Source organism: Cetorhinus maximus, chromosome 24 (genome assembly GCF_964194155.1).
Source record: "Cetorhinus maximus chromosome 24, sCetMax3.hap1.1, whole genome shotgun sequence".
Taxonomy (NCBI): domain Eukaryota; kingdom Metazoa; phylum Chordata; class Chondrichthyes; order Lamniformes; family Cetorhinidae; genus Cetorhinus; species Cetorhinus maximus.
The window spans coordinates 52,294,954-52,322,159 of record NC_135902.1 but is presented as its reverse complement, the minus strand read 5'-3'; the positions used below and the strand labels follow the sequence as shown (position 1 = coordinate 52,322,159).

At 45.2% G+C, this 27,206-nt stretch overlaps 2 protein-coding genes across 4 annotated transcripts in view; one reads left to right on the top strand and one right to left on the bottom strand.

Annotated features, from left to right (window-relative positions):
• The first annotated feature begins 101 nt into the window (after nucleotides 1–101).
• adap2 (ArfGAP with dual PH domains 2) overlaps nucleotides 102–27,206 on the top strand; it is a 338,187-nt gene continuing 311,082 nt past the window's right edge. The window contains exons 1-11 of one of the 3 annotated variants that reach the window (XM_078529077.1): nucleotides 102–368; nucleotides 7,572–7,702; nucleotides 8,654–8,745; nucleotides 10,265–10,353; nucleotides 10,872–10,981; nucleotides 14,932–15,078; nucleotides 15,384–15,467; nucleotides 18,356–18,418; nucleotides 20,840–20,917; nucleotides 23,238–23,466; nucleotides 24,076–24,138. In XM_078529077.1, coding sequence (XP_078385203.1) covers nucleotides 281–368; nucleotides 7,572–7,702; nucleotides 8,654–8,745; nucleotides 10,265–10,353; nucleotides 10,872–10,981; nucleotides 14,932–15,078; nucleotides 15,384–15,467; nucleotides 18,356–18,418; nucleotides 20,840–20,917; nucleotides 23,238–23,466; nucleotides 24,076–24,110 — 1,146 coding nt within the window. In that variant the 5' untranslated portion in view covers nucleotides 102–280 and the 3' untranslated portion in view covers nucleotides 24,111–24,138. Of the gene's footprint in view, nucleotides 369–7,571; nucleotides 7,703–8,653; nucleotides 8,746–10,264; nucleotides 10,354–10,871; nucleotides 10,982–14,931; nucleotides 15,079–15,383; nucleotides 15,468–18,355; nucleotides 18,419–20,839; nucleotides 20,918–23,237; nucleotides 23,467–24,075; nucleotides 24,682–27,206 lie in introns of those variants that run through there. The other 2 variants (XM_078529076.1, XM_078529078.1) reach the window with 2 other exon arrangements.
• Nucleotides 10,262–27,206, bottom strand: part of LOC144667611 (BUB3-interacting and GLEBS motif-containing protein ZNF207-like) — a 55,469-nt gene continuing 38,524 nt past the window's right edge. Inside the window, exon 14 of the transcript XR_013573336.1 lies at nucleotides 10,262–10,380. The gene's annotated coding sequence lies outside the window, so the exon portion shown is untranslated. The remainder of the gene's footprint in view (nucleotides 10,381–27,206) is intronic.

The window sequence follows — 27,206 nt, the reverse complement described above, 5'->3', positions numbered from 1 at the left end:
GCCAAAGACAGGAACTCAGTGCGAGTAGGAGGTGTGCCCTCTGACAGCCGACACTGCAAAACAGGGAGGAGACTAAAAGGTCTGGGCTGGACATAAGAGAGAGAGAGAGAGCAGGGCTCAAACAGCGGACTGGTTAACTGGTAGAGATACAAACTGGTGAAATTTAAAGTGGACAGGATCTATCTATCAGCCTGGGCTCCAAACACACACTCTTGTCTGATTGAAGCCTGGATTGTATGAGTGCACATCTGCACAAATTGCTCTAACTTAGTTTCAAACTATGGACAATTGGGACAGGAATAAGACGATTCTCCTGGAGCTACTGAGAGAGGGAGAGAACAGCGAGTGTGCCGACTGTGGAGCTTCAGGTAAGAACAGGATAAGCTGGTTTACCTGCTGGGCTGAGGGAAGTTGCCCAGGACTGTGATTTAATTAACTCTTTACTTGACTGCATCCAAAACTCTGCCGCCCGAACTCTCTAACTCGAACCAAGTCCTGTTCCCCCATCATCTCTGTACTTGCTGAGCCACATTGGCTCCCTGTTTGGCAGCACCTTGATTTTAATGCTCATCCTGATATTTATGTCCCTTCGTGCCCTCGCCTCCTCCCTCTGGAACCTTCTCCAGCCCCACAACGCTCCAAGATCTCTGTGCTGATCCAATTCTGGCCTCTTGCACAACCTTGACTTTAATCGCTCTGCCTTTATTGGCCATACTTTCAGATGCGGAAGCTTTCATCTCTGTAATTCTCAGACGAAACCTCTCCACCTCTCTTTCTAAAGCTCCTTGAAACCTACCTCTTTGACAAAGTTTTACTTCTCCTGTCCAAAAGTCTCTTTATGAGACTTGGTATCAACATTTTGCTTGTTAATCATTACTCTGAAGTGCCCTGGAGTATTTTACTACATGAAGGGTGCTATATAAATACAAGTTGTTGTCTGTCGTTGACGTTTCCCACCCGGAGTGCAGTCTAGTAGCTCAGGATTCACTCCCATTGCTGCCAGTGGTTTCTGAATGGATGACTTGTCCTATGTACAGCCTGGGCCAAAGGCTGTCCAATAAATTGTCCATTGTAATTTTCCAGACTGAGATCAGTGGATTTTTGTTGGGTTTGGGTTTCAAGGAATTGGGAGCAGAGACGAGAAACTGGAACTGAGATACATCAATGATCTGAACGAATGGTGGAACATACTCGAATGGTGTCTTCCTGCTCCTAACTTGATCTGGGAGCTGATGTTCTCATCCTAAGAGTGAAATCAGGAGTCTATACTTTTGAAAAGGATGCGGTATACTATGTTTTATATATGATGTGATCTATAGGGTTCTCAATAACATATAACACCCCTTGTGTAATGTATCACATGGTGTGAACTGCATAATCTCACACTTTCAATATTAAATGTGAATCTCCCACTCCTCCAGTGTAACCTCTGCAGAACTCTCCTTTACACTGGTAGACACTGTGCCCAATGAATGTAAGGTCCTAAGGAATCACCCCTATGTACAGTTGTTTCATCAACTTCTGTTCATGCAGGCCTTTAACACAAGAAAACAACCCAAAGTACCTTATGGGAGTGTAAATCAGGCAGAAAGAACAATATAATAGAAGAGGTGGCTTAAAGCTTGGTTAAAGAGGTGCATTTTAAGGGGGTTCTTAAAGGAGAGATGGAGAAGCAGAGATGTTTAGGGAGGGAAGTCCAAAGCTTAGGACCTTGCTATCTAAAGACACAATCACTAAGGGTGGAGCAAAGGGAGTGGGGAATGGACAAAAGGTCACAGATTTCACCAAACCCTCGATTAGATTCCAGCCTGTAACTCACTCCCGGGTATCTGTTATTCTATATATAAACCCACCGAACCCCTCGATTAGATTCCAGTCTGTAACTCACTCCCGGGTATCTGTTATTCTATATATAAACCACCCCAAACCCCTCGATTAGATTCCAGTCTGTAACTCACTCCTGGGTATCTGTTATTCTGTATATAAACCACCCCGAACCCCTCGATTATATTCCAGCCTGTAACTCACTCTGGAGAATCTGTTATTCTATATATAAACCCCCGAACCCCTCAATTAGATTCCAGTCCGTACCTCACTCCTCGGCATCTGTTATTCTATATATAAACTCCCTGAACCCCTCGATTAGATTCCAGTCTGTAACTCACTCCCGGGTATCTGTTATTCTATATATAAACTCCCTGAACCCCTCGATTAGATTCCAGTCTGTAACTCACTCCCGGTTATCTGTTATTCTATATATAAACATCCCGAACCCCTCGATTAGATTCCAGCCTGTAACTCATTCCTGGGTATTTGTTATTCTATATATAAACCATTCCGAACCCTTCTCCCGAACACCTTGATTAGATTCCAGCCTGTAACTCACTCCGGAGAATCTGTTATTCTATATATAAACTCCCCAAACCCCTCGAGTAGATTCCAGTCTGTAACTCATCCCTTATATCTGTTATTCTTTTTTAAAAATTTATTCTTTCCCAGTGGGTGTCACTAGCTAGGCCAGCATGTGTTACCTTCCCTAATTGCACTTGAGAAGGCTCTTGAACCGCTGCAGTCCATGTGGTGTTGATGTACTCATAATACATATGTCCTCTGAACCCCTCAATTAGATTCCAGCTTCGGGTATCGGTTATGCAAATGTGTCATCGCAACAGTTTTGCTGTAAATGGTGGCTGGAGTGTGAGTAACGGTGTCATTTACATGAGGGATTAAGTCACAGGCCATAAGAAAAATGTCTAAATGTCAATTTAAAACCAACTTTCTACTAACACCTAACCTTTTTTTGAAAGTGTTCTTTGCTTTGATAAAAATAGTGCAGTTCAAGTGAAATATTGAGCTGACAGGAAATGGTCTGTAAAGAAAGCAGCAATAACTCGTCTGATGGTCTAGAGGTTAAATATAAAGTGTTTGAGGTTGTTGATAAATGTCCAGACTGCTAGGTCCTGTATTCATGACTGAATCCTGTTCCAGGTACAATAGAGGAGCTGATCTCATATGAGTTCACACCCTCTCCCCATCTCACATTACAACAGTGACTAAACTTCAAAAATACTTCACTGGCTGTAAATTATTTTGGGACATTCAATGAGATGGTGAAAGGTGCTACATAAATGCAAAGTCTTTCTTTCAACCGGGAAGCTTGTTGAAATCTTTACTCTGCTCCTCCCTTCCTTGTCCCCAGAAGAATCCGTGGGGCTTTCCCCATTCACCTACCTGAAAAATTCCCCACACGTTTCCAAATACCAATGGAGTTTTTTTTTAAAGAGGAACAAATGAGCCTAAAAATCAGATTGAAGAAATGCTGGATCTGTTTCTCCAGTGTGTTGCTGCCTCAGTGTTGAATTGGTTAAATGCAGTGTGTGTGGATGTACTGAACATCTTTCACTCGTCCATTTTGCTCTCTTTTATATTAAAAGACAAGTATTAGCTGCTGTTATTGTTGTTAATCAGTTGCAGCATAACATTTCACATCTGGACCCTGGTTCAGATTCAGCCAAGACTAAAGGTATGTCTGTTAGCCTCTCTCTTTCTGCTGGCTTTAGACCCGTATAAAAAACTCCCACAAAGAGCATTTCTCTTTTAAAAAAAAAGACTTGTGTTTATATAATCCCTCTCACGACCACCGAATGTTCCAAAGTGCTTTACGGCCAATGAAGTACTTTGGAAGCGGAGTCGCTTTGGGAACGTAGGGAACACAGCAACCAATTTGTACACAGCAAGATCCCACAACCAACAATGTGATAAAGGCCAATCTGTTTTTATGATGCAGATTGGGGGGTAAATATTGGCCTGGTCACCAGAGATAACTCCTCTGCTGTTCTTCGAAACAGTATCATGGGATCTTTTGCCTCCATCCGAGAGGGCACGCAGGGCCTCGGTTTAATATCTCAGCTGAAAAACGGCACCTCTGACAGTGCAGCACTCCCTCAGTACTGCACTGGGGTGTCAGCCTGGATCATATGCTTGAGTTTCTGGACTTGAACCCACAGCTTTCTGACTCAAGAGGCTACAGACTAACTCACTGAGCCACAGCTGTCACCTATTGTTTTCTGTTTTTTTGACCTTCTGTCCTCATGTACTTTCTCATGCACTTGTTCATCAGGAAAGACTGATTCAGGCAACAGTGATTCTGATCTTTGTCACTTCCCACCCTCCAAGTGGACAGTTTGTGAGGTTTACAATTGCCCAGGGAAGTGCAGAGCCCTGGTTTTGCCCTGCCCTGCAGCTACCCCAGGAGAGGGAGGGTGAGGGAACACATCACATCAGCCAGGGAATCCTGCGTTTCTGCTTTATCCCTGCTGGAAGGTGCACACGGGCATGAAAAACGGGTATGACACACGGGCATGACACACGGGTATGACACACAGGCATGACACACGGGCATGACATCAAAATGGTACCAGGACTAAAAGGGTTAAATGAGGAGGACAGTTTGCATGGACTAGGCCACTTTCCCTTGAGTATAGAAGATTAAAGGGGGTGATCAAATGAAGGTGTTTAAGATGATCAAATGAGTCAAAAAGGTTAATAAAGAGAGAAACTATTTTCCCTGGTGTGGGTGGAGGGTGTGGGGGGAGGAGATGGGGGGTTGGGGGAGTCCAGAACAAGGAGGCAGAATCTTAAAATGCGCGCCAGGCTGTTCAGGGGTGATGTCAGGAAGCTCTCCTTCACACAAAGGTGAGTGCACATCTAGAACTCTCTCCCCCAAAAAGGCTGAAGTTGGAGGGGGTTAACTGAAGACTGTTGGTTGGTTTAGGGTATCAAGGGTCACAGAACCAAGGTGGGTGAATGGCGTTAAGATACAGAGCAGCCATGATCTGTGGTGGAACAGGCTCGAGGGGCTGAATGCTCCTGGCCCTATGTTCCCATCTGAAGGATGAGGTTCAGCTGTGCTTCCTTTGTAGTTGAATAGCCTGGTGATTTCACCACCTCGGCTCACTGGCACTGGTGGCTCCATAACCTCAGCATGAGTCAGAGCCTTCACAGTAACACCAGGAGGGGGAGGGCGGGGGTTCATTGTCCACGAGCTGAGAGCTGTGAGTTTGTAAAGGTCACAGCCTGTATTAGGCCTAAGAGGACCTGCATAAAGCTGAACAAGCCTCTTCCATGTTCCTGAGAAGCTAGTTGCAACTCAGCCACATTGGTGGAAAGCAGCACCTACTCTCAGAGTTAAGGGGAAGTGAAATTTCAGACTTATTTTCTAAAAGTGCCTAGCCTCCTAAAAATACACAACTGCATCACAGAGTTTACAGCTCACAACCTGGGAGGAGAACAGTCAGCAGCTTAGACTCAGGATGAGTCCCAGCTCATCAACTCTCTACACATACTGCCTGATCTACTAAAGGAAAAGAAAGATTTGCATTTATATAGTAGCTTTCACAACTTCAGGACATTCCAAAGCACCTTACAGCCAATGAGGTACAAGTGTAGTCATGGCTGTAAGAAACACATCAGCCAAATTTTACACAGCAAGATCCCACAAACAGCAATATAATAATGACCAGATAATCTGGGTTTATACTGATGCTGCTTGAGGGATAATTATTGGCCACCGGATACTGGGGAGAACTCTGCTTTTTCAGCCTAGGATCTTTTAAGTATACCTGAAAGGGCAGATGAAACTCTCATCCAAAAAACAACTACTCAAACAGTGCAGCACTCCCTCAGCACCAACCCTCTGACAATGTATCGCTCCCTCAGTACTGCCCCTCCTGCTGTGCAGTGCTCCCTCAGAACTGACCCTCTGACAGTACAGCACTCCCTCAATACTGACCCTCTGACAGTGCAGCACTCCTTCAGAACTGACCCTCTGACAGTACAGCACTCCCTCAATACTGACCCTCTGACAGTGCAGCACTCCCTCAGTACTGACCCTCCGACAGTGAGGCGCTCCCTCAATACTGACCCTCCGACAGTGCAGCACTCCCTCAGTACTGACCCTCCGACAGTGCAGCACTCCCTCAGTACTGATCCTCTGACAGTGCAGCACTCCCTCAGTACTGACCCTCCGACAGTGAGGCGCTCCCTCAATACTGACCCTCCGACAGTGCAGCACTCCCTCAGTACTGACCCTCTGACAGTGTAGCACTCCCCCAATACTGACCGTCAGACAGTGCAGCACTCCCTCAGTACTGACCCTCTGACAGTGCAGCGCTCCCTCAGTACTGACCCTCCGACAGTGCAGCACTCCCTCAGTACTGACCCTCCGACAGTGCGGCACTCCCTCAGTACTGACCCTCTGACAGTGCAGCACTCCCTCAGTACTGACCCTCTGACAGTGCAGCACTCCCTCAGTACTGACCCTCCGACAGTGCAGCACTCCCTCAGTACTGACCCTCTGACAGTACAGCACTCCCTCAGTACTGACCCTCTGATAGTGCAGCACTCCGTCAATACTGACCCTCCGACATTGCAGCACTCCCTCAGTACTGACCCTCTGACAGTGCAGCACTCCCTCAGTACTGACCCTCCGACAATGCAGCACTCCCTCAGTACTGACCCTCTGACAGTGCAGCACTCCCTCAGCCCTCTCTACTCAATGTCTCTTTATAAGACAATCCTCTCATCCCAGGAATCAATCTAGTGAACCTAAAATAAAGTCGTGGGATCTTTTCTGTCCACTGGAGTTGATGTAGAAATTCAAACTTGATTTTATTGAAAGGTGGAACAGGCTAGAAGAGTTACATGGTCCACTCCTGCTCCTATGTCTGAGATTGTTCACAAGTTCTTTTGTGGCTTAGGGCAGGATCATCCCCCCATCGGGGGGGGTTTGCAGGAGCGGAGTGGCTCCCGATCGGAGCCCCTGGTTCGGGGGCGCGCCGCCATTTTACATGGGCGAGCCAATTAAGGCCCAGCCAGTGTGACGTTGGTTAGGAAGCGCTGTGCGTTCCCTGTGCAGGCGGGGTGGGGGTGGGGTGGGGCGGGGGGGTAATTCCCTGAGACAGGAGTGCACTCGCACACAGATCTCCCTGAGGGCAAAGTGCTGCCTGAGAGAGATCGGCTCAGGCATGAAACATTAAATAAAGACGAGAAAAAAAATTCCTGACATGTCCCGTCATGTGCCACTGTCATGAGGTGGGACATGTCAATTTCTTTCATTTAGAGATTTCACACAAAATTTAATAACCTCATCCCGCCCACGGATGAGGTTTCACGTTTTTTCGGAAGCCGGCCTGGGCTCCCAGCCTTGCCCGCTGGGCAGGTCCATTAATCACTCTCATTGCCTTTTTAACGGCCTTAACAGGCCTTTGACAGTTCGGCTGCACACCCGCCAAACTGAAAATCTAAATGACGGTCGGTGACGTGGGGACACACGCCCAGCATCACCCCCGCATCGTTTTACACATCGGTGAGTGTGCCCCGTCCCTCACTCGCCGACTGGAAGACGCAGCCCCTAGTGTCCGTGATTTGTCTGCTATTCGTCCCTGGGGTCTGCTTTGTTATATTTCGCTAAGTTAAAGGCGCTACATGAAGGCTGTTGTTAAATAATTTTTTGATTCTAAAAGGGCCACAAGGAAAGCACTGTATTCACCAGCGATTTCTGCTCCCCTCAGATCCTGACTGGGCCTCCTACACCCTTGGGGTGTTCATCTGCCTGAACTGTTCAGGTATTCATCGCAACCTGTCAGGAATCAGCAGAGTCAAATCTATCCGGCTGGATTTCTGGGATCACGATTTAATTGAGGTACGGGAGATGCATGTATTGTAATATTACCAGTGCCCCCCTTGACCACACTTTGACTGCAGTTTGTGCTGAGATTGGCAAAATTGCAGCTTGTCCATAATCAGAGTATCTTGGAAGTTTTTTTTTTAAACTTTAATTCGTCCACAGAGATGTGGGCACCACTGGCAGAGGCTGGCATTGCTTGTCTACCCCTGGGTGATAATGATCTGCCTTCTCCAATCGCTGCAGTCTCTGTGGCTTTTCTTTGTAATGATTTGATCTGCCTGAGTGGATCGTCAGTTCACTGCAGAGAACAGCTGAGGGTCAGCGAGGTGAGGTGTAGGACGGGAGTCACACGTAGGCCAGACTGGGCAAGGTCGCCAAGTTTCCTAGTGACAAGTAAGCAATCCTCCCAGGCCCAGGATCATTTATTTGTACAATTAATGAGTAAGTGCAAAGACTGCTGCGGTTCTGAGTGTTGGGAAGGGTTCGAGTCTGATGTTTCATCTGTGCTCAGTGAATATGAACTCAGTCAAGGCAAAAACACGGGATATCAGAATCCCTGGATGATGGAGGGAGAGATTCAGTTCCTGAGCACGACCTGGTGACTCTTCCTGAAGATCCACCTGCCTCTGTATATTGAGAGAGAAAGGGATCAGATTGGTTTGTGATGCCCTGTCACAGTCTTGGCTAACACAGGGAGAATGAGCATTTGGACAAGATGGGTGCATTCCTGGATCTGTACCCACCCCAAGCATTGAGTCAGGCTAAGGGGTGGTGAAGAGAAAATAACCAATAACTAAAGAGACTATATGTTAACGTCCTGTTCTATGATGAATTACCAGGTAATAGGTTTAAGTTTAAGGCTTTGAGTGAGGCTTGAATGTAGGTCAATAATGGAAAAAAAAAAGGTACATTTCAATCTGTGCACCTGACACAAATGAAAAATCTCCTTTTGTTTTTTGTGTGTAGAAAATGAGGAAATGTGGAAACCGGGTGGCAAAGAAACATTACGAGGCGAACATTCCTCCTTTCTACTACAAGCCACGGGCATCAGACTGTGTGTAAGGAGAAGCCTTTTTTACTGGGATCAGAACTGGTGCTCAGAGGGGGAAATTGATGGAACTGCTCTGCCGCACAGCTAGCAATGTGGGAGGGTATTCAGCCCCACGAGCTTGTCCCACTATTCAACTGTGGCTGATTTGTATCTTTAATCCATGCACCCTGGTTCTGTAACCGTTAATACCCTCTGCTCAGCAAAAGTCTATCAAAGCACGGGAGATGGGCCAGACATGGTTGAGGGCCCTGTCAACCACCGTGGGTCTCCTGCGCATCCATCCTTGCACCTTCTCCTCCCTCCCAGAAACATGATAGGGTCCCCCTTGTCCTCACTTATCACCCCACCAGCCTCCGCATTCAAAGGATCATCCTCCGCCATTTCCGCCAACTCCAGCATGATGCCACCACCAAATACATCTTCCCTTCACCCCCCCTGGCGGCATTCTGTAGGGATCATTCCCTCCGTGACACCCTGGTCCACTCCTCCATCACCCCCTACACCTCAACCCCCTCCCACGGCACCTTCCCATGCAACCGCAGAAGATGCAACACCTGCCCCTTCACTTCCCCTCTCCTCACCATCCAAGGGCCCAAACACTCCTTTCAAGTGAAGCAGCATTTCACTTGCACTTCCCTTAACTTAGTCAACGGCATTCATCGCTCCCAATGTGGTTTCCTCTACATTGGAGAGACCAAACGCAGACTGGGTGACCGCTTTGCAGAACACCTTCTGTCTGTCTGCAAGCATTACCCAGACCTCCCTGTCGCTTGCCATTTCAACACTCCACCCTGCTCTCTTGCCCACATGTCCGTCCTTGGCCTGCTGCATTGTTCCAGTGAAGCTCAACGCAAACTGGAGGAACAGCACCTCATCTTCCGACTAGGCATTTTACAGCCTTCCGGACTGAATATTGAGTTCAACAATTTTAGATCTTGAACTCTCTCCTCCATCCCCACCCCCTTTCCGTTTCTTCCCCCTCCTTTTTGTTTTATCCAATAATTTATATAGATTTTTTTCCCACCTATTTCCATTATTTTTAAATGTATTTCCATCCATTGTTTTATCTCTACCTTTTAGCCTTTTTCGATTCCTTCACCCCACCCCAACTAGGGCTATCTGTACCTTGCTCGTCCTGCTTTCTACCCTTAATTAGCACATTCCTTAGATAATATCACCACCTTCAATACCTCTTTGTCCTTTTGTCTGTGACATCTTTTTGTTATCTCCACCTATTACTGGCCCTCTACCTAGCTCTTCTTGTCCCAACACCCCCCCCCCACCTTAAACCAGCTTATATTTCACCCCTTCTCTATTTTTAATTAGTTCTGTTGAAAGGTCATGAGGACTCGAAATGTCAACTGTGCTCTCCTCCGCCGATGCTGCCAGAGTTGCTGAGTTTTTCCAGGTATTTTTGTTTTTGTTTTGGATTTCCAGCATCCGCAGTTCTTTGCTTTTATCTACCTTGTCGGGAGTTGTTTTCACAGCCCTGACCACCCTGACATCCCTCTCTGTCCCCAATGTAGAGTTCTGAAAGAGCAATGGATTCGAGCCAAGTACGAGCGGGAGGAGTTCACCGACATTGTCACCAAGCTGCAGAAATCTGTCACATCAGGTACGGGAGTCAGTGTTTGGACCCCTCCTTCAAAACAAGAACGTGTATTTATATAGCGCCTTTAGCATAGTAAAACATCTCAAGAAGTTTCACAGGAACAAAATTTGACAAGGAGCCACATTAGGGGATGTTAGGACCGGTGACCTAAAGTTTGGTCAAAGAGGTAGGTTTTAAGGGGTGACTTAAACAAGGCGAGAGAGAGAGAGAGAGAGAGCGCCGGAGAGGTTAGGGAGGGAATTCCAGAGCATAGGATCCAGGCAGCCGAAGGTACGGCCGCCAATGGTGGAACGACAAGATCAGGGATGCTCAAGAGGCCAGAGTTAGAGGAGCGTTTGGAGGGTTGTGGGGCTGGAGATGATTACAGACATAGGGAGGGGCAAGGAGGGATTTGAAAATAAGAAAGAGAATTTTAAAATCGAGGCATTGTTTTATCGTGAGCCAGTGTAAGTCAGTGACTAACTGCGAGTTGGGATTTGCACCTTTGCATGCTCACGGATGTTTCCTTGTCCATTTTAAAGGTAACCGAGTTGGCTATCTCTGGAAACGGGGAAAGCACAATAGAAATTTTCAGAAAAGGAATTTCCGTCTTTTGGAGAAAGAGGGTCTGATACTTTACTACGCTAAGGAGGTATGGCTTTTGTATCTCAGCGTCATTGCATTTCTTCCAGTTTGTAAAGATTTCCCCCTCTACCTCAAACTGTAGGTGCTATTGGACCTGAGCAGAGCCTCCATTGAGATCAATAAGATTGAATATTGGCAGCATTTTGTGACAATTTGGTGACCAATCCTCCAGGACTGCCCTGGAGTCTCCAAGAATTAATGTATAACTTGCCGGACACGACTATGAGCAAACCCGGCAGAATAACCATATTCAAAAATGATGTTTCCCCTTTTTCAGCGCTTTTGTTTATTAATTCTAAAAATATTGGAGGTGAGAGAAAGACTGATTGTGTGGGGGTGGGGTGGTTAGAGTGGTGAAACTTCCAGTATGTCTAACCAGAGTTTACAAAGGGCAGCAAATGTATTTCTACAGCGATGACCTGGGATTGAGAGATTGACATCTAACAAACACAATCTATCTTCCTTTGACTCCAACCAGTGAAGAGTTTTCCCCTGATTCCTATTGACTCCAGTTCTGTTAGGGCTCCTTGGTGTCACACTCGGTCAAATGCTGCCTTGATGTCAAGGGCAGTCACTCTCACCTACACCTCTAGAGTTCAACTCTTTTGTCCATGTTTGGGCCAAGGCTGTAACGAGGTCAGGGGCTGAGTGGCCCTGGTGCAACCCAAACTGAACATCAGTGAGCTGGTTAATGCTGTGTAAGTGCCGCTTGATAGCACTGTCATCAATGCCTCAATACCTTGTTGATGATCGAGAGTGGACTGCTGGGCTGGTATTTGCCTGGGTTGGATTTGTCCTGCTTTTTGTGGACAGGACATACCTGGGCAACCTTCCATCTATTGGTACAACTCTTTCGGAAGACATGCTATGAAATCCCACAAATGCCACAGTCCTGCTTCTTAATTTCCAACAATTGGCTTTGACATGCCCTCTTTTAAGACAAAAATAGCATGTTGGTCCCCTTGAATCATTCTTATACTTACCCTCCTTAATGTCTTTTTACCCCTCTGATAAACATTTCTGCTATCTTTCTCACTGTTCCCATGGGTCTGTTCAATATCAGACCTCTTATCTCTCCAAGTTCAGCGTGGGTTTGCAAACAATAGCTTACTGCTAACATGCTTATGAGACAATCCATAATCATCAGCCCTAATAGCAGCTGCTCTAGGTAGAACCTTTTTCCTAAAGGGACACTATTTTTAAATTCTTCCATTAGCCTTACCTCTCTTAGGTTGCAAAATCTTCTTTAATCTTCATAGGACTATACCACCTATCAAATATAATTTATTCTGCTCTAAAAAATCCCACAGAAGTCAGATTCCGTTTCTTCCTTAAGTTCCCAAATTTTTTTCTGTATGCCTCTGGCACTAACACCTATACACTGAGAACAGCAGTTTTCACTGTACTATAATTACAAGACTGCATACTTGAAAGAGACAAGTACACCTCTAATGTCTTCCCTGTGAATATGTTCTGCAATGAAATTGTCCAACTTAATTCTCAGCCATTGCAGTTTTGTAGCAATTTTCTCAAATGACACCAAAGACATTTCAACCCCTTCCTCACAGAATTTAGGCACTAAGCAAATATTTCTCGCCAAATCAAAGCCATAAGTCATCATCAAGTTTTACTGCCATCCCCTCTTCACATAATTTAAGCTTTTCTCTGTCCAGTTCAAACTTTGTCTCATTCTAGTTTCTCTTTTTCTCACTCTCTTTCTCTTTGAGTCACAAGGTTTTCCTGTTCCTTTGTTCTTTGAAATTCAAATTCAAGTTTTTTAATTTTTCGTCCTCTTTTCCTCTTCTACTTTCCCGAGTTCAAGTTCTTTGCCTTACTAAATCTCCTTCTAATTCAAGTTGCTTCATTTGTAGCCGAATTCTAGCTAACTCAGCCTGAGTACTATCAGGCTCAGTCTTTTCTTCCTCAAGGTTCAGGTTGAGTCAATACTTCAGCAATCTCTGCCTTTTTAGGCCCTACTTTTAAGTTGACCCCTACTTTCTCTGTCACAGCCTTCAAACTAACCTTTAACTGTTGTAAGGCACCAACAATCGGGTCGTCTCTCTCTCTCTCCAGAAACGCTAGAGCATCAAATGAGTCATGTTACTTTTTAGTGATGTAGCAAAAGTAATCGTGAAACTGTGAAGTTCCAGGTTACTTGTTTTCCAGCCTCTGGATTCACATTTGGCAAGAGTCCATCATTTTAAAAAGTGATTTGAATTTCCCAGCAGTCAACTCAAAAGATCACACGTCAAGATTTCACGTTTTAGGGCTTTTACTGTAACACACTGAAATCAACCATCGACTAAACGTTACTTAGTTGGCAACTAATACATAAACAACAGGAAAGCTATCCCCTCCTTTAACTTCTTACATAATGGAAAACCCCATGCCACGTTTCTACATTATACCACACTCTCTACATGTGAACACGCGTACACGCACACTCGCAAACACGCACACACGCACACACAGACACGCGAACACGCACACTCGCTTACACACGCACACTGGCAAACACGCACACTCGCAAAGACAGACACGCGCAAACACATGAACATGCGTACACACGAACATGCGTAAACGCACACACGCGCGAACACGCGTACACGGCCACTCGCGAACACGAACACACACTCGCGAACGCGTGCACACGCGAACACATGCGAGAACACGCACGCGAGCACAAACACGCGCGAACACGCACACGAGCACGTGTGCAAGAACACGCATGAACAGGAACACGCACACGTGTGCGCGACCACGGACATGCATGCGCGAACACGCACACACGTGCGAGCTCAAACACGCACGAACACGCACACGTAAACATGCACGCACGCACGCGCGAGCACGCGAACATGCACGCACGCGCAAGCACGGACACGCGAACATGCACGCACAGGCGAACATGCATGCGCGAACACATGTACACGCGTGAGCACATGCACACGCGCGAACACATGCACACGCACGCACACGCGCGAACACATGCACACGCACACACACACGTGAACACATGTACACGCACACACACACGTGAACACATGTACACGCACACACACACGTGAACACATGTACACGCACACACACACGTGAACACATGTACACGCACACACACACGTGAACACATGTACACGCACACACACACGTGAACACATGTACACGCACACACACACGTGAACACGTACACGCACACACACACGTGAACACATGTACACGCACACACACACGTGAACACATGTACACGCACACACACACGTGAACACGTACACGCACACACGTGAACACGTACACGCACACACGTGAACACGTGCACGCACACACACGTGAACACGTGCACGCACACACACGTGAACACGTGCACGCACACACACGTGAACACATGTGCACGCACACACACGTGAACACGTGCACGCACACACACACGTGAACACATGTACATGCACACACACACACACGTGAACACATGTACATGCACACACACACACACGTGAACACATGTACATGCACACACACACACACGTGAACACATGTACATGCACACACACACACGTGAACACATGTACATGCACACACACACACGTGAACACATGTACATGCACACACACACACGTGAACACATGTACATGCACACACACAAATCCAGGGTAGGCAGAACAGAAAATACTGGAAGGCTTAGAATTTATTTTGATTTTATACGAACATATAGATAATTTAAAAACATAAATAATATGAAAATAGCAGGTATCATTTCGTGGCTGCATAGCTCTCCCTCACTACCCTGTTTGGTTCTGTTTAGTCCTGGGTTGACTCCCTCAGCATAATTCTGGCTAATTAGAGCTGCCCAGCTCTCGGGGATATCGACCGAATACAAGAGGAGCTCGGAATTTGGAAGCTCGTGGGGAAAGAGTGGAGCAGCAAAGAGATGTTACTAATGGGAGAATTTTGTTTTAACAGGATGAAGAGCCAAAGGGAGTCATTCAGGTGTCAGGTCTCAATGCTACATTCCAGCCGGAGAAGATTGGGAATCCAAACGGGCTGCAGATCACTTATCTGAAAGATGGGCGCACCAGGAGTATGTTTGTGTACCACAAAAATGGGAAGGTAATGGAGGATGTGATCGGCCCACTTGGTCACAGCCAAATTGATGTTGAAAGTTCCTCAAAACTGCTTCCCTCTCTCTCTCCCGACACTGACTCTCTCTCTCTCTCCCTGTCCCGACACTGAGTCTCTCTCTCTCTCCCTGTCCCGACACGGACTCTCTCTCTCCCGACACTGACTCTCTCTCTCTCTCCCTGTCCCGACACTGAGTCTCTCTCTCTCTCTGTGTGTCCCGACACGGACTCTCTCTCTCTCTCCCGACACTGAGTCTTTCTCTGTCCTGATTTGATTTTCTCTGTGTTTCCCAGGACATAGTGGATTGGTTCAATGCAATCAGGGCAGCTCGTTTCCGATACCTCAAAGGTGCTTTCCCCACAACTAGTGACGCAGAGGTGAGCTCACGGTTTGTATTTTAATTGTGCTTCATATAAAGGCAAACATACATTAAAATAGTGAGATACACAATGTATCAGAACATAAGAAGTATGGAGCCAGCCTGCTGTTCTAGTCAACATGATCATGGCTGATCTTTAACAAAAACAGAAACAGAAATACCTGGAAAAACTCAGCAGGTCTGGCAGCATCGGCGGAGAAGAGCACAGTTGACGTTTCAAGTCCTCATGACCCTTCAACAGAACTAAGTAAAAATAGGAAAGGGGTGAAATATAAGCTGGTTTAAGGTGGGGGGGTGGGGGGGTTAGCCTTCTGGACTGAATATTGAGTTCAACAATTTTAGATCTTGAACTCTCTCCTCCATCCCCACCCCCTTTCCGTTTCTTCCCCCTCCTTTTTGTTTTTTCCAATAAGTTATATAGATTTTTCTTTTCCCACCTATTTCCATTATTTTTAAATGTATTTCCACCCATTGTTTAACTCTACCTTTTAGTATTCCCCCACCCCCACTAGAGCTCTCTGTACCTTGTCTGTCCTGCCTTGTACTCTTAATTAGCACATTCCTTTAGATAATATCACCACCTTCAACACCTCTTTGTCCTTTTGTCTGTGACATCTTTTGGTTATCTCCTCCTATCACTGGCTGCTTGTCCCAACAACCCCTGCCCACCCCCCCACCCCCCCCACCACACCACCTAAACCAGCTTATATTTCACCCCTTTCCTATTTTTACTTAGTTCTGTTGAAGGGTCATGAGGACTCGAAACGTCAACTGTGCTCTTCTCCGCCGATGCTGCCAGACCTGCTGAGTTTTTCCAGGTATTTCTGTTTCTGTTTTTGTTTTGGATTTCCAGCATACGCAGTTTTTTGTTTTTATATTATGGCTGATCTTTACCTGATCTGCACTTTCCCTGCCTTAATCCTGAGTACCCAGAGATCTATTGCTTGCTCTCTTGAATACACGCAAGGACTGGGCATCCACAATTGTCCGGTAGAGAATTCCAAAGGATTCACCACTCTGAGTGAAGAAATCTATCCCCTTTTATGTCCCAAATGGCCAATACTTTATTCTGAGACTGTGACCCCATGTTCTAGATTTCCCAGTCAGGGAAAACATTTTCTCAGTATCTACTCTGTCAGTCCCCTTTAGAATTTTATATGTTTCCATGAGATCACCTCTCATTCTTCTAAATTATAGCGTCTATAGACCCAGTCCACTCACTCTCTCCTCATAGAACAATCCCTTTTTCCCCCATTAACTCTTCTTGGTGAACACACAAGAACATAAGAAATAGGAGCAAGAGTACACCATATGGTCCATTGAACCTGCTCCACCATTCACTATGATCATGGATGATCTTGGGTTTCAACTCCATTTTCCTGCCCGCTCCCCATATCCTTGATTCCCTGACAGGCCAAAGATCTGTCAATCCCAGCCTTAAATGTACTCAATGATGGAGCATCTACAACCCTCTGGGGTAGAGAATCCCAGAGATTCGCAACCCTTTGGGTGAAGAAATTTCTCCTCATCTCAGTCCTAAATGATCGGCCCCTTATCCTGAAACAGTGCCCCCCCCCCCCATGTTCTAGATACCCCAGCCAGGAGGGAACAACCTTTCAGTATCTGCTTTGTCAAGCCCTTTCTGAATCCTGTGTGTTTCAATGAGATCACCTCTCTTCAGAACTCCAGAGAATATAGGCCCAATTTACTCAGCCTCTCATAATAGGACAACCCTCTCATCCCAGGGAGGAACCTAGTGAACCTTCACTGTACCGCCTCCAATGCAAGTATTTCCTTCCTTAAATATGGAGACCAGAACTGCACACAGTATTCTAGATGTGGTCTCACCAAAGCCCTGTACAACTGTTGCAAGACTTCTTTATTCCTGTATTTCAATCCCCTTGCAATATTGTCAACATGCTTCGCCTTCCTAATTGCTTGATGTAGCTCTCTGCTAACTTTCTGTGTTCCTTATATAAACAAACCCGTCTCTCCAAATATCAATGTTTACAAGTTGACGCCTTTTAAAAAAATATTCTGCTTTTCTATCCTTAGGACCAAAGTGAATAACCTCACATTTCCCCACATTATACTCCATCTGTCACCTTGTTGTCCATTCACTCATCTATATCTCTTTGCAGCCTCTCTGTCTCCTCCTGACAGCTAGCATTCCCACCTTGCTTTGTACCTTTGAAGAGAGTGGAGTGGGGATGTGGGGAGAGGGTCGTTGAAGAGGGGGAAAAGAAAGACATGTCTCCATCTGAGGAACTCTGTTCAATACATGCACAAATGGACACACGCATAGACAAAGGAACATGCATGCAAATGGACATGTACACACAAACAGGCATGCACACGCACGCATATACACAAAGACATGCAGATACAAAGACACATGCATACACACAAACACTTGCATACACAAGCACTCAAATACACATATGCACAAATACAGACACACCCACAAACATAACCACACACAAATAAACACAGACTCTCACACACACACACGCATGTGGTCTTGCATACCTAACACTGCAGAGTCCAAAGCGTGCCTCGCAGTTGGATTGTTTTATAATTATGTTTGTCATAACGAGTTGCGGGAGGTGACAGTGTTACCCCTGATCCAATTAGAACAGCCGCATTCTTACAATACTGTATTTTTTTTTAAATGATTACACCATCCGGTGGAGGAAGCACTGACAGGAGGTGTTACCAACTCAAGGATTCTTTTGGCAGGGGGGGGAGGGGGGTGCATTTGGATCTCCCAGATCCGAAATGGGCTGAAGGTAACTTGTGAAACAGGCCCAATATTTCACCGTTGTCTCCTACGTCTGAGAAGAAGTGTCTCTGCTGAACTGATTCATGTATTATGTATTTTCTCAGCTCATACCAAAATTAACAAGGGATTACGCAAAGGAGGGGTACATGGAGAAGACTGGCCCCACAGTACGTACACCATGCACTAACCTAGAGAATAAACTTAGTATGTTTAATATAGAATTTTTAGATTCCTGATGGGATTTGCCCTTTGTTATGTTACAGTTAGGGACCAGTAACTTTTTTGTTTAAAGCAGACAAAGTTTGAAATCCCAGTTATCCACTAGGAGAATAAAACCACAAGATTTCACAGTTTTAAACAAAATGGAATAAGCTTTAGTACACAAAGTCAGAAAAGTAAAATAATTTACAATATTTATCTTATACTCTAACATTCAGAATTAACATGAATTAACAGGCAAATTGTGGTCAAATACACCAAACTGCACATTAAACGGCAAATGCGGCTAAGACAGATCCCACAGATTTCTGAGCAATCCACCCAGACGTCAGTGACCACTGTGAGTCACAATATCTCATTAGAACTCTGTCTCCCACACAAGGGATTCCAACTTTACACTTCCAAAGACCTAGCCTCTGAATTAATTCATAAGCTGCGCTGAGTTGGACTGCCTCAATGACTGTCACCTCACAATGGTTCAATCTCTCCTCCTGAGACTGTTCCACAGGATTGACAAAGCTGCACTCCCACCTCTAAGTATTGGCTCACTTCCAACTCATTTGCAGACCGCTAACTTCACAAAGCTCTGGGTTTCTCCAAACTTCAATCTCCTGGCTGCAGCAAGTTTTAAAATGGCTCCCAGGGCTTCACTGAGCCCTAGCTGCCTGGCACGAAACTAGTGCCAACACAAAACCAGTGACCGTCTGCACTTTCTCAGCTCTCCAGGACTTCTCTGAGCTATAACTGCCTGGAGCCTGCTAACAGCTCCCAGGGCTTCTCTGCGCTGCCAACCACACGTGGTCCAAACTGCAACTAAGCCCCTCTTCCAGCAAACACACAGATAAGTTGAAACCAGGCAACATTCTTAAGCCCCACCTATCTCCAAGACAACGGAGTCTTTCAGGGTTCACTGAATGCTTTTAACTAATTTAGCTCTAACTCCCAAAACAAAACATCTCTCGGGATTGCATGTCTTTGCAAGCAGTGTAGACATCATGCCTCCAGTTCTCTGCTAAGTAAATCCACTGCTGTTTTATGGCTCCATCTCTTCTATACGGACTCTATTAAACAAACATGGGTAACCTTCTGAACTGCCATTTTTTTTAGGTGTTCTTAGGTGACTAGATATTCTTCACACCTTGGTAAAACACTCTAAACCTCAAGACCATTATACCACATACTGCATAATATTTTGTTCTGCTGCTTTAAGGTTACAAAGTTTAATTGCTGTTAAGTAAACACAAGGTGAGGTCAATTGGAGGTCAAAGTGTTCTTTACAGGGAGTTTCTCAGTCCTTTGAAAATGATCTTTTAATACTTTATTTTAATCTACAACAAATACATTTGCATATAGTAACAACACTTGCAAAAGAGGCTTGAACCAGTGATTATATCTTTCGAAACATGGGGATTTTCCAAATTCAGATGACCAGAGAGGAAGTGAAAATGTTCATGAGGCTCCTTGGACACCTCTCCATGCCCTGTACTGAGGGTTATTCCCAAAGCAGTAGATACCCGAGCACAGGATGATAATCATTTAAGTTGAGTCTGGTGATAGTAATAGCTGCTTTTATTTCAGACTCTCCAGAACATTCTTTATGGGTATTACATTCAATATAAGGAGGCCCTGGAGAGTAGCTCATACCACATTTGCTCCCATCAGGAGTCCCTCTATCCCTAGGGGTACAGCTTTAGAGATTTCTAAAAGTAGTGTTGCAGGTTCATAAAGCTATATATAAAGCAAAGGAATCACTGGGGTTCATTTCTAGAGGTAAAGAATTGAAAAGCAGATAAGTTATATATGTTAGACTTGGTTAGATCATATTTAGAATACTCCGCACAACTTTGAAATCATATTTTAAGAACCAAACGGAGACACTGGAGAAGGTACAAAAAGATTGATAAGGGTGTTACCAGAAATGAAAATATTTTAACAATGACTAAAGGATGATGATTTTTTTTCTCCATAAAGCTGAGCGGCTTTCATGATTGAGGTCTTTAAAACATAGGACAGTCACTAATGACAGGGAATTTGGGAAAATCTTTTTAGGAATATGAAACAAAGTAGTAATTAAATGTATCAGTGTTCTTTGCCTTAAGGGGAAACGTGATAATCACATGAGGGAGAAAGGAGTAGAAGGATATACTGATAGGATCAGGTGAAGTGAGTGGGAGAGACTCATGTGGAGCATACACATCAGCATGTTGGACTGAATGGCCTATTGCTGGGCTGTAGATCTTATGTAACAAAATATATATCACAGGGAATAAAGTAAAAAGAGTGAATACAAAATTAAATACAAAACGTCAAAGAGACAAAAATTGAATCTTATACTCTGTAAATAAACTAACAGTGCCTCTCTCTTGTAGCAAAAGGAACCTTTTAAGAGGCGATGGTTTACACTCGATAATCAGGATCGCAAACTGTTGTACTTTAAGGAACCACTGGTGAGTGACAGTGTCTGCACAGCGCACAGAAGGATAGAGACAGAACACCAGGGGCAGCAACACTCCCAAGGGTTAACACAGCACACAGGATAATGGGCAACACACTTGCTAATGTCTGATTGGGCTCGGAGAGTTTCACACATGGCAACAGGGAACAACAGTTCTCTCAACTTTTGCCTGTGATTATTCATCATCTTGTTCTCCAGATGAGCTGAGGAGAGTTGCTGAGAAACTAAATTGCTAATGGTCTGTTTGGGAGGATTATTGCCACCATCTTCCCTCTCCTCCTGGAAGCACTAACTCTGTCCGATACTGTTTCAGCCTGTTCCTGCCCCACAAAACTGATTTTTTCCTATCTTGACTTTATTTTTCTCCCCTTGTCCTGCTTCTTCCCACCCACATTCGTGACTCTGCCACTTACAGTTTCCTGCCCCCAACCACTTCCATTACCATTGAGGTCGAATACTTCTGTATTTCGATCCCCAACAGGACCTTCTGAATGTTCTCTATTTCCTTCTTGAATGGAAGCCCAACTAGTTTCCATCCACCACTACTCTCCTCCGACTGGCTGAGCCTGCTCTCACTCGTGAAAAACTTCTCTTCTCACTTCCTCTAAAGAGAGGTATGGGTATATGGGTATACCCTAGCTATGCCTGCATTTTTATGGGAGATGTGGAACATTCCTTGTTCTAGTATGACTCAGGCTCAGGCTCCCTCCTTCACCTCTTTTTCTTATAGATTGATGACTGTATTGGTGCCGTCTCCTGCTATCATCCTGAAACTGGAAAAACTCATCAACTTTTCTTCCAATTTTCACCCTCCTCCCACCTTCATATGGTCCATTTCTGACTCTTCCTTCCTCGAACACACCTTCCAGGTGAACTAGCGATTTACGCCTACTTCTTTTAATTTAATATACTGTACTCACTACTCACAATGTGGTCTGCACTACACTGGGGAGATCCAAGTGTGGATAGGATAATTGCTTTGCTGAACACCTCCATTCAATCTGCAAGCATGACCCTGAGCTTCCAGTTGCCTGTCATTTTAAGTCCCAGCTCCCACTTTGTCCTTACCCCTCCTAAGCTGTTTCAAAGCAGTTCAATGGAAGTTCCAGAAACAGCACTTCAATTTTCAATTAAGCACTTCACTGCCGTCTGGATTCAACACTGAGTTCAACAATTTCAGATCATAACTTCTGCCCCCAACTCTATGCTTTTTATTTTTCTGGGGTTTTTTTTTGGCTTTGTTTCAGACACTTTGTTAGTGTTTCTGCTTCTACCGTTTAGCTCTCCTCTAGACCCATCTTTTCTTACTTTACTTGTCCCATTACTACTACCTTTCACTCTTGTACCCTCCACCTTGCTTAAAATCTGTTACGTCTCTAATGTTTTCCATTTTTGACAAAAAATCAAGCCAAAATGTTAATTGTTTCTCCCTCCACAGACGCTGCCTGATTTGCTGAGTATTCACAGTAAGGGGCTAATTTTAACCTAAATCACCCAATAGCAAAGTAACGCAATCGGATCAGTTTTATTCTCCATTGGCAGACAATCTGATAGCGCCAATTTCCCCACCAGGCGAGTTTGATTAAAATGACCAGGGTATTGAATCCAAGACCCACTGGCTCAGTGTCATGTATTTTAGCCACTGAATCATCAGGGGGAGCCATTGTTCTATTTTCCTCCTCGTCTTTGTAGATTTACCAGAGGATAGGTGTGCTGTAGTGACAGATTGAGGTCACACTCTCACTTTAGAATCAGGAGGTTGAGAGTTCAAGTCCCACTCTAGGGTGTTGAGCCCAAAGCCTAGGCTGACACTCCCAGTGCAATACTGAGGGAGTGCTACACTGTTGGGGATGCTGTCTTTCAGATGAGATGTTAAAGTGAAGTCCTGGCTGCCCTCTCAGGTGGTCATAAAAGATCCCTTGACAGTATGTAAAAGAGCAGGGGGGTTTTCCCTGTGCCTGGGGCCAGTATGTACCCCTCAACCAATATCACTACAAACAGTAATACAGGAGGCAAAGTACTGCAGATGCTGAAAATCTAAAATAAAGACAGAAAATGCTGGAAATATTCAGCAGGCCCAGCAGCATCTGTGAAGACAGAAATAGAATTAATGCTTCAGGTCAAGGACGCTGTCAGAACTCACTAAAAACAGGTCACCTTGTCATTAAATCCTTGCTTATGGGATTGCGCTGTGCACAAACTAGCTGCTGTGCTTCCTAGGGCGACTTCACTTTAAAGAAGTATTTAATTGGCTACCAAAAGCCTTGGGACATGGTGAAAGGTACTGAATTAACATGAGCTCTTTCTTTCAGGATGCTTATGCACAGGGGGAGGTGTTCATCGGGCATTCAGAGTACGGATATAATGTGATAGAGGGCCTACCTCCTGGCCTGAAAGGCAACAAATGGAAATTGGGCATCACGATTGGGACACCAGAGAGGAAGTTTGTGTTTACCTGTAGGGATGACCAGGACCTCAAGGAATGGATTGTGGCTTTTAAAGAAGTGATTTTCAAGCCGATGTCTCCCCAGGATTACACGGGTAAGAAAGGCAACTTTCTGGTTGAAAATGTCTTTTTAAGCTCCCCAAGTAGCTGGTCTACGTCGAGTTAGCTCAAGGGAACCAGGGCCAAAATTGACAGTATTATTGGGCCTACTTACCCGATGGGCAGTAATGTGCTGTAAATGATTCTATGTGCCATTCTTCGCATGGGATTGCAGACAGTATTGGGAAAAATTCAACTACGTTGGTCATTGTACTTCAGCCAGCTGCTGTCTGATGCATTTGCACTGTCCAGTGGGCAGAGTTCCAGACTAGCAAGCACCTGTCGTTGTGTTCTGCAGCTCAGGGGCAGAGTGTAATGCCCCTATAACTGTTCCATCTATCTCAGTATGGCATGGGACCGAGCCTGTGCACCTCCCCCACCCCCCATAGATCAGAGCTATACACTGGACAGCACACGTAGCTCACTGAGATTGTCCAATACAGATAAATGTCTTACTCATTAAATCCTCAGCTCTAACCTTCAAAAGCTAGCACACAGTGGGATGAAAACATGGTATCGCAAAATAAGATATCATAAAGTGGTGTGAAAATAATCATACTAGTTTTTAAGTGCGCAGTTTAACCAACTAACTCTTTATTTTTCAGTTGAAGCTACATTAAGGCGGAAGCAAAGGCGATGATATCGCAAAGTGATGGCCTGACTCAGAATGGGGCGTTCCACTCAGAAGATATTCTGCAATAAATAAGGGAGACATTCCTCTTTGGGATCACGATTCCCCGCTCAGAACAGGCTATCCAGCACATGGGGCCACCTGCATACACTCTGCACTCTGGGCTTTGAACACAGTTTCTTATTGTCCAACTTCTCCATGAGCGGCCCAGGGCCTCTGTCAATAGTTGTGCTTCTATTGAAAGCACCAGTTACAATTCAGTTATGAACAGTTGATACATGGAGTGAGGCGACGTTGGAACTGGACGCCCTGGAGCACAGGGACAGAATCGGCAAAACCCCTTCGAAGCATTTCCTCAAAACCATTCCTTTCTACACCACAAGATTTGCTATGCAGACAAACTGAAGGCAAAACCCAAGGGGCCACTGCCATTATTTCAGAAGCTAATGGCACTCCTGGTTTAGGACAATACAGCGATGGCTCAATCATGTTGATGTAGATTAGTTTCTCTCAGATTGTGATCCTCTGTTTGCTTAACAGGAGCCCCAAGGTAATGGATTAAATGTCAGTTTTTTACCGATCCATTTGTTTATTGTAAAAAAGATTTTCAGTTTCCCAGTGGCAGAAGCGCTGCCTTTAATGATGGTGAACCACAATAATGAAGCACGTTCCAGGCTTTGGCAAGGAGTGGGTTTGCTACGATACCTTACACAGTCACATAGCCTGCCAACATTTGGTGTCAAAGCTCACCCAGGAAGAGGAGCTACAAGGGCAGGATGATTGGGGGAGGGGGTGCACGGGGGGAAAAGGTGAAATATTTCCTACATCCATGGAACATCAAGGAATATTTAAAAAAGAAATTGCATGCCAGAGCCCAGAGAGGAGAGGGACTGGTGTGGAAAGAACAATCCTTCCCCTTTCCCAGCCCGGGAGAGAGGGCAGGGGGAGTATCATCTCTCTGACCCACACAATATAGCTCAGCTGAGAGCCTGGGAAGTCCAATGGTCTGCTGCAATGTGCATGTGGGAGCTTGTCAGCGAGATTCATAGAATGATATGACATGGGAGACCATTCGTCCCTATGCTGCCTCTCTGAGCTATCCAATTAGTCCCACAACCCAGCTTCTTTTCATAGCCCTGTAAATCTTGCCTTTTCAATTGTACATCCAAATTCCATTTGAAAGTTACTATTGAATCAGCTTCCACAGCCCTTTCACACAGTGCATTCCAGATCAGAACAACTTACTGCGTTAAAATGCACAATTTTGGTCCCTTTATCGAAGATATACTGGCATTGTAAGCAGTCCAGAGAAGGTTCACTAGGTTATGGGGGGGATTTTCTTATGAGGAGAGGTTGGGCCTGTACTCATTGGAGTTTAGAAGAATGAGAGGCCACCTTATTGAAACATATAAGATTCCTAGAGGGCATGACAGGGTAGATGCTGAGGTTGTTTCCCCTTGTGGGAGAGTCTAGGACCAGAGGGCAAAATCTCAGAGTAAGGGGGCACCCATTTAAAACAGTGATGAGGAGGAATTTCTTCTCAGAGGGTAGTCAATCTGTGGAATCCTTTACTGCAGGTCTGTAGAGGCTGGGTCGTTCAGTATATTAAAGGCAGAGTTGAATTTTTAATGTGTAATGAAATCAAGGGTTATGGGGAAAAGGCAGAAAAGTGGAGTTGAGGATTATCAGATCAGCCATGGTCTCATTGAATGGTGGAGACTTGATGGGCCGAATGGCCTACTTGTGCTCCTACAAGCTTATGGAAACGTGGGCTACATTGTACTTTAGTAAAATTATTCCTTCAAGAGCTTTCAATGATAATTGTGGCTCTCAACAAACATACCAGATGTAGTTTTGGAGTATGAAATGACAGGGGAGCCTGCAATCTTTTCTCTGTAAAATGTTAAAATAACTCCCTCATAAAACAGTTTAATTTGACCATTTTTTTTTGCATACAAAGCCAGCATTTATTGCCCATCTCAGAAAGATGATATGAGTGACGGTTATTAAGAATCAGCCACATTGATGTGGGACTGGATTCACATATTAACCCAGACAGGGTAAGGACAATAGGTTTTTTTCCAGGTGACTTTATGACAATTCAATAGCGTCTCAGTCACTTTTACTGAGATCAGCATTTTATTTCTAGATTTTTAAACTTGAATTCAAGTTCTAAACTCGCATTTGTCTGCCAAATTACTTGGCTATGAAACTCTTTGGGATGTCCTGAAGATGGAAAGGGTGCAAGAAATAAACGCAAGGTATCTTTAGTTTGTATTAACTTGGGTCAGCATCACATCAAAGACTGCATCTGCAAAGTGGGGAAGTTTTAATCTGCAGCTGTTGCAAACAATAAAGTCATGTGAAATCTAGAGATGATCCCATTCTTTAATAATAGAATTATTCACTATGCCAACCACACAACAGTCAGTAACATTGATTGCTGGAGACTGGGGCTGTTCTGTGATGCAGGGAGGAATTTGAAAGTCCAACATGAATGGGCCCCATCTGCCTTTCCCTATTTTGTCGGGTTTAGTTTCCCCAGATCTGCGTCTTGTGTTTTCAGTTTTGATTTTGAGCTGCTATGAGCTGCACTAACTCTCGGACATGGCTTCTACTTCTGATTTTCTCCCTTTCTGAGGGGGGGAGCTAACCTGTCCCCATCTGTTTGGAACTGGTGAATAATTCTGTCACCAGCCCCTGCGGGCGCAACTGCTGTCAGGAGTGCACCGACAGCTGCTGGGGGAGGCTGCGAGGAGGGCACATCTGCTGCCCCCAATGCAGGAGGATGTTCATGGAGAAACTGACCCTCTGCTGCAACACGATGCTGTGCTCCGTGGTCACGCAATTCTATGCATCTTGCAGGGGAGCACGGAGTGCAGAAATGAAGTCAGCTAAGGTGGCCTGCAACGTTTGCATGAAGTGGAAGCTGCCCAGGCCTGCCTGAGCTATCTGGTGTCCTGCTGTGAGGTGCACCTGCTGTTCCACCAAGAGAACCATGCCTTCGCCCAGCACAAGCTGAGCGACTCAACATGCAAGCTGTCAGACAGGAAGTGTGACCGACACAGCAAGGAGCTGCTTTTCCTGTTCCGTTTGCTGGAACAC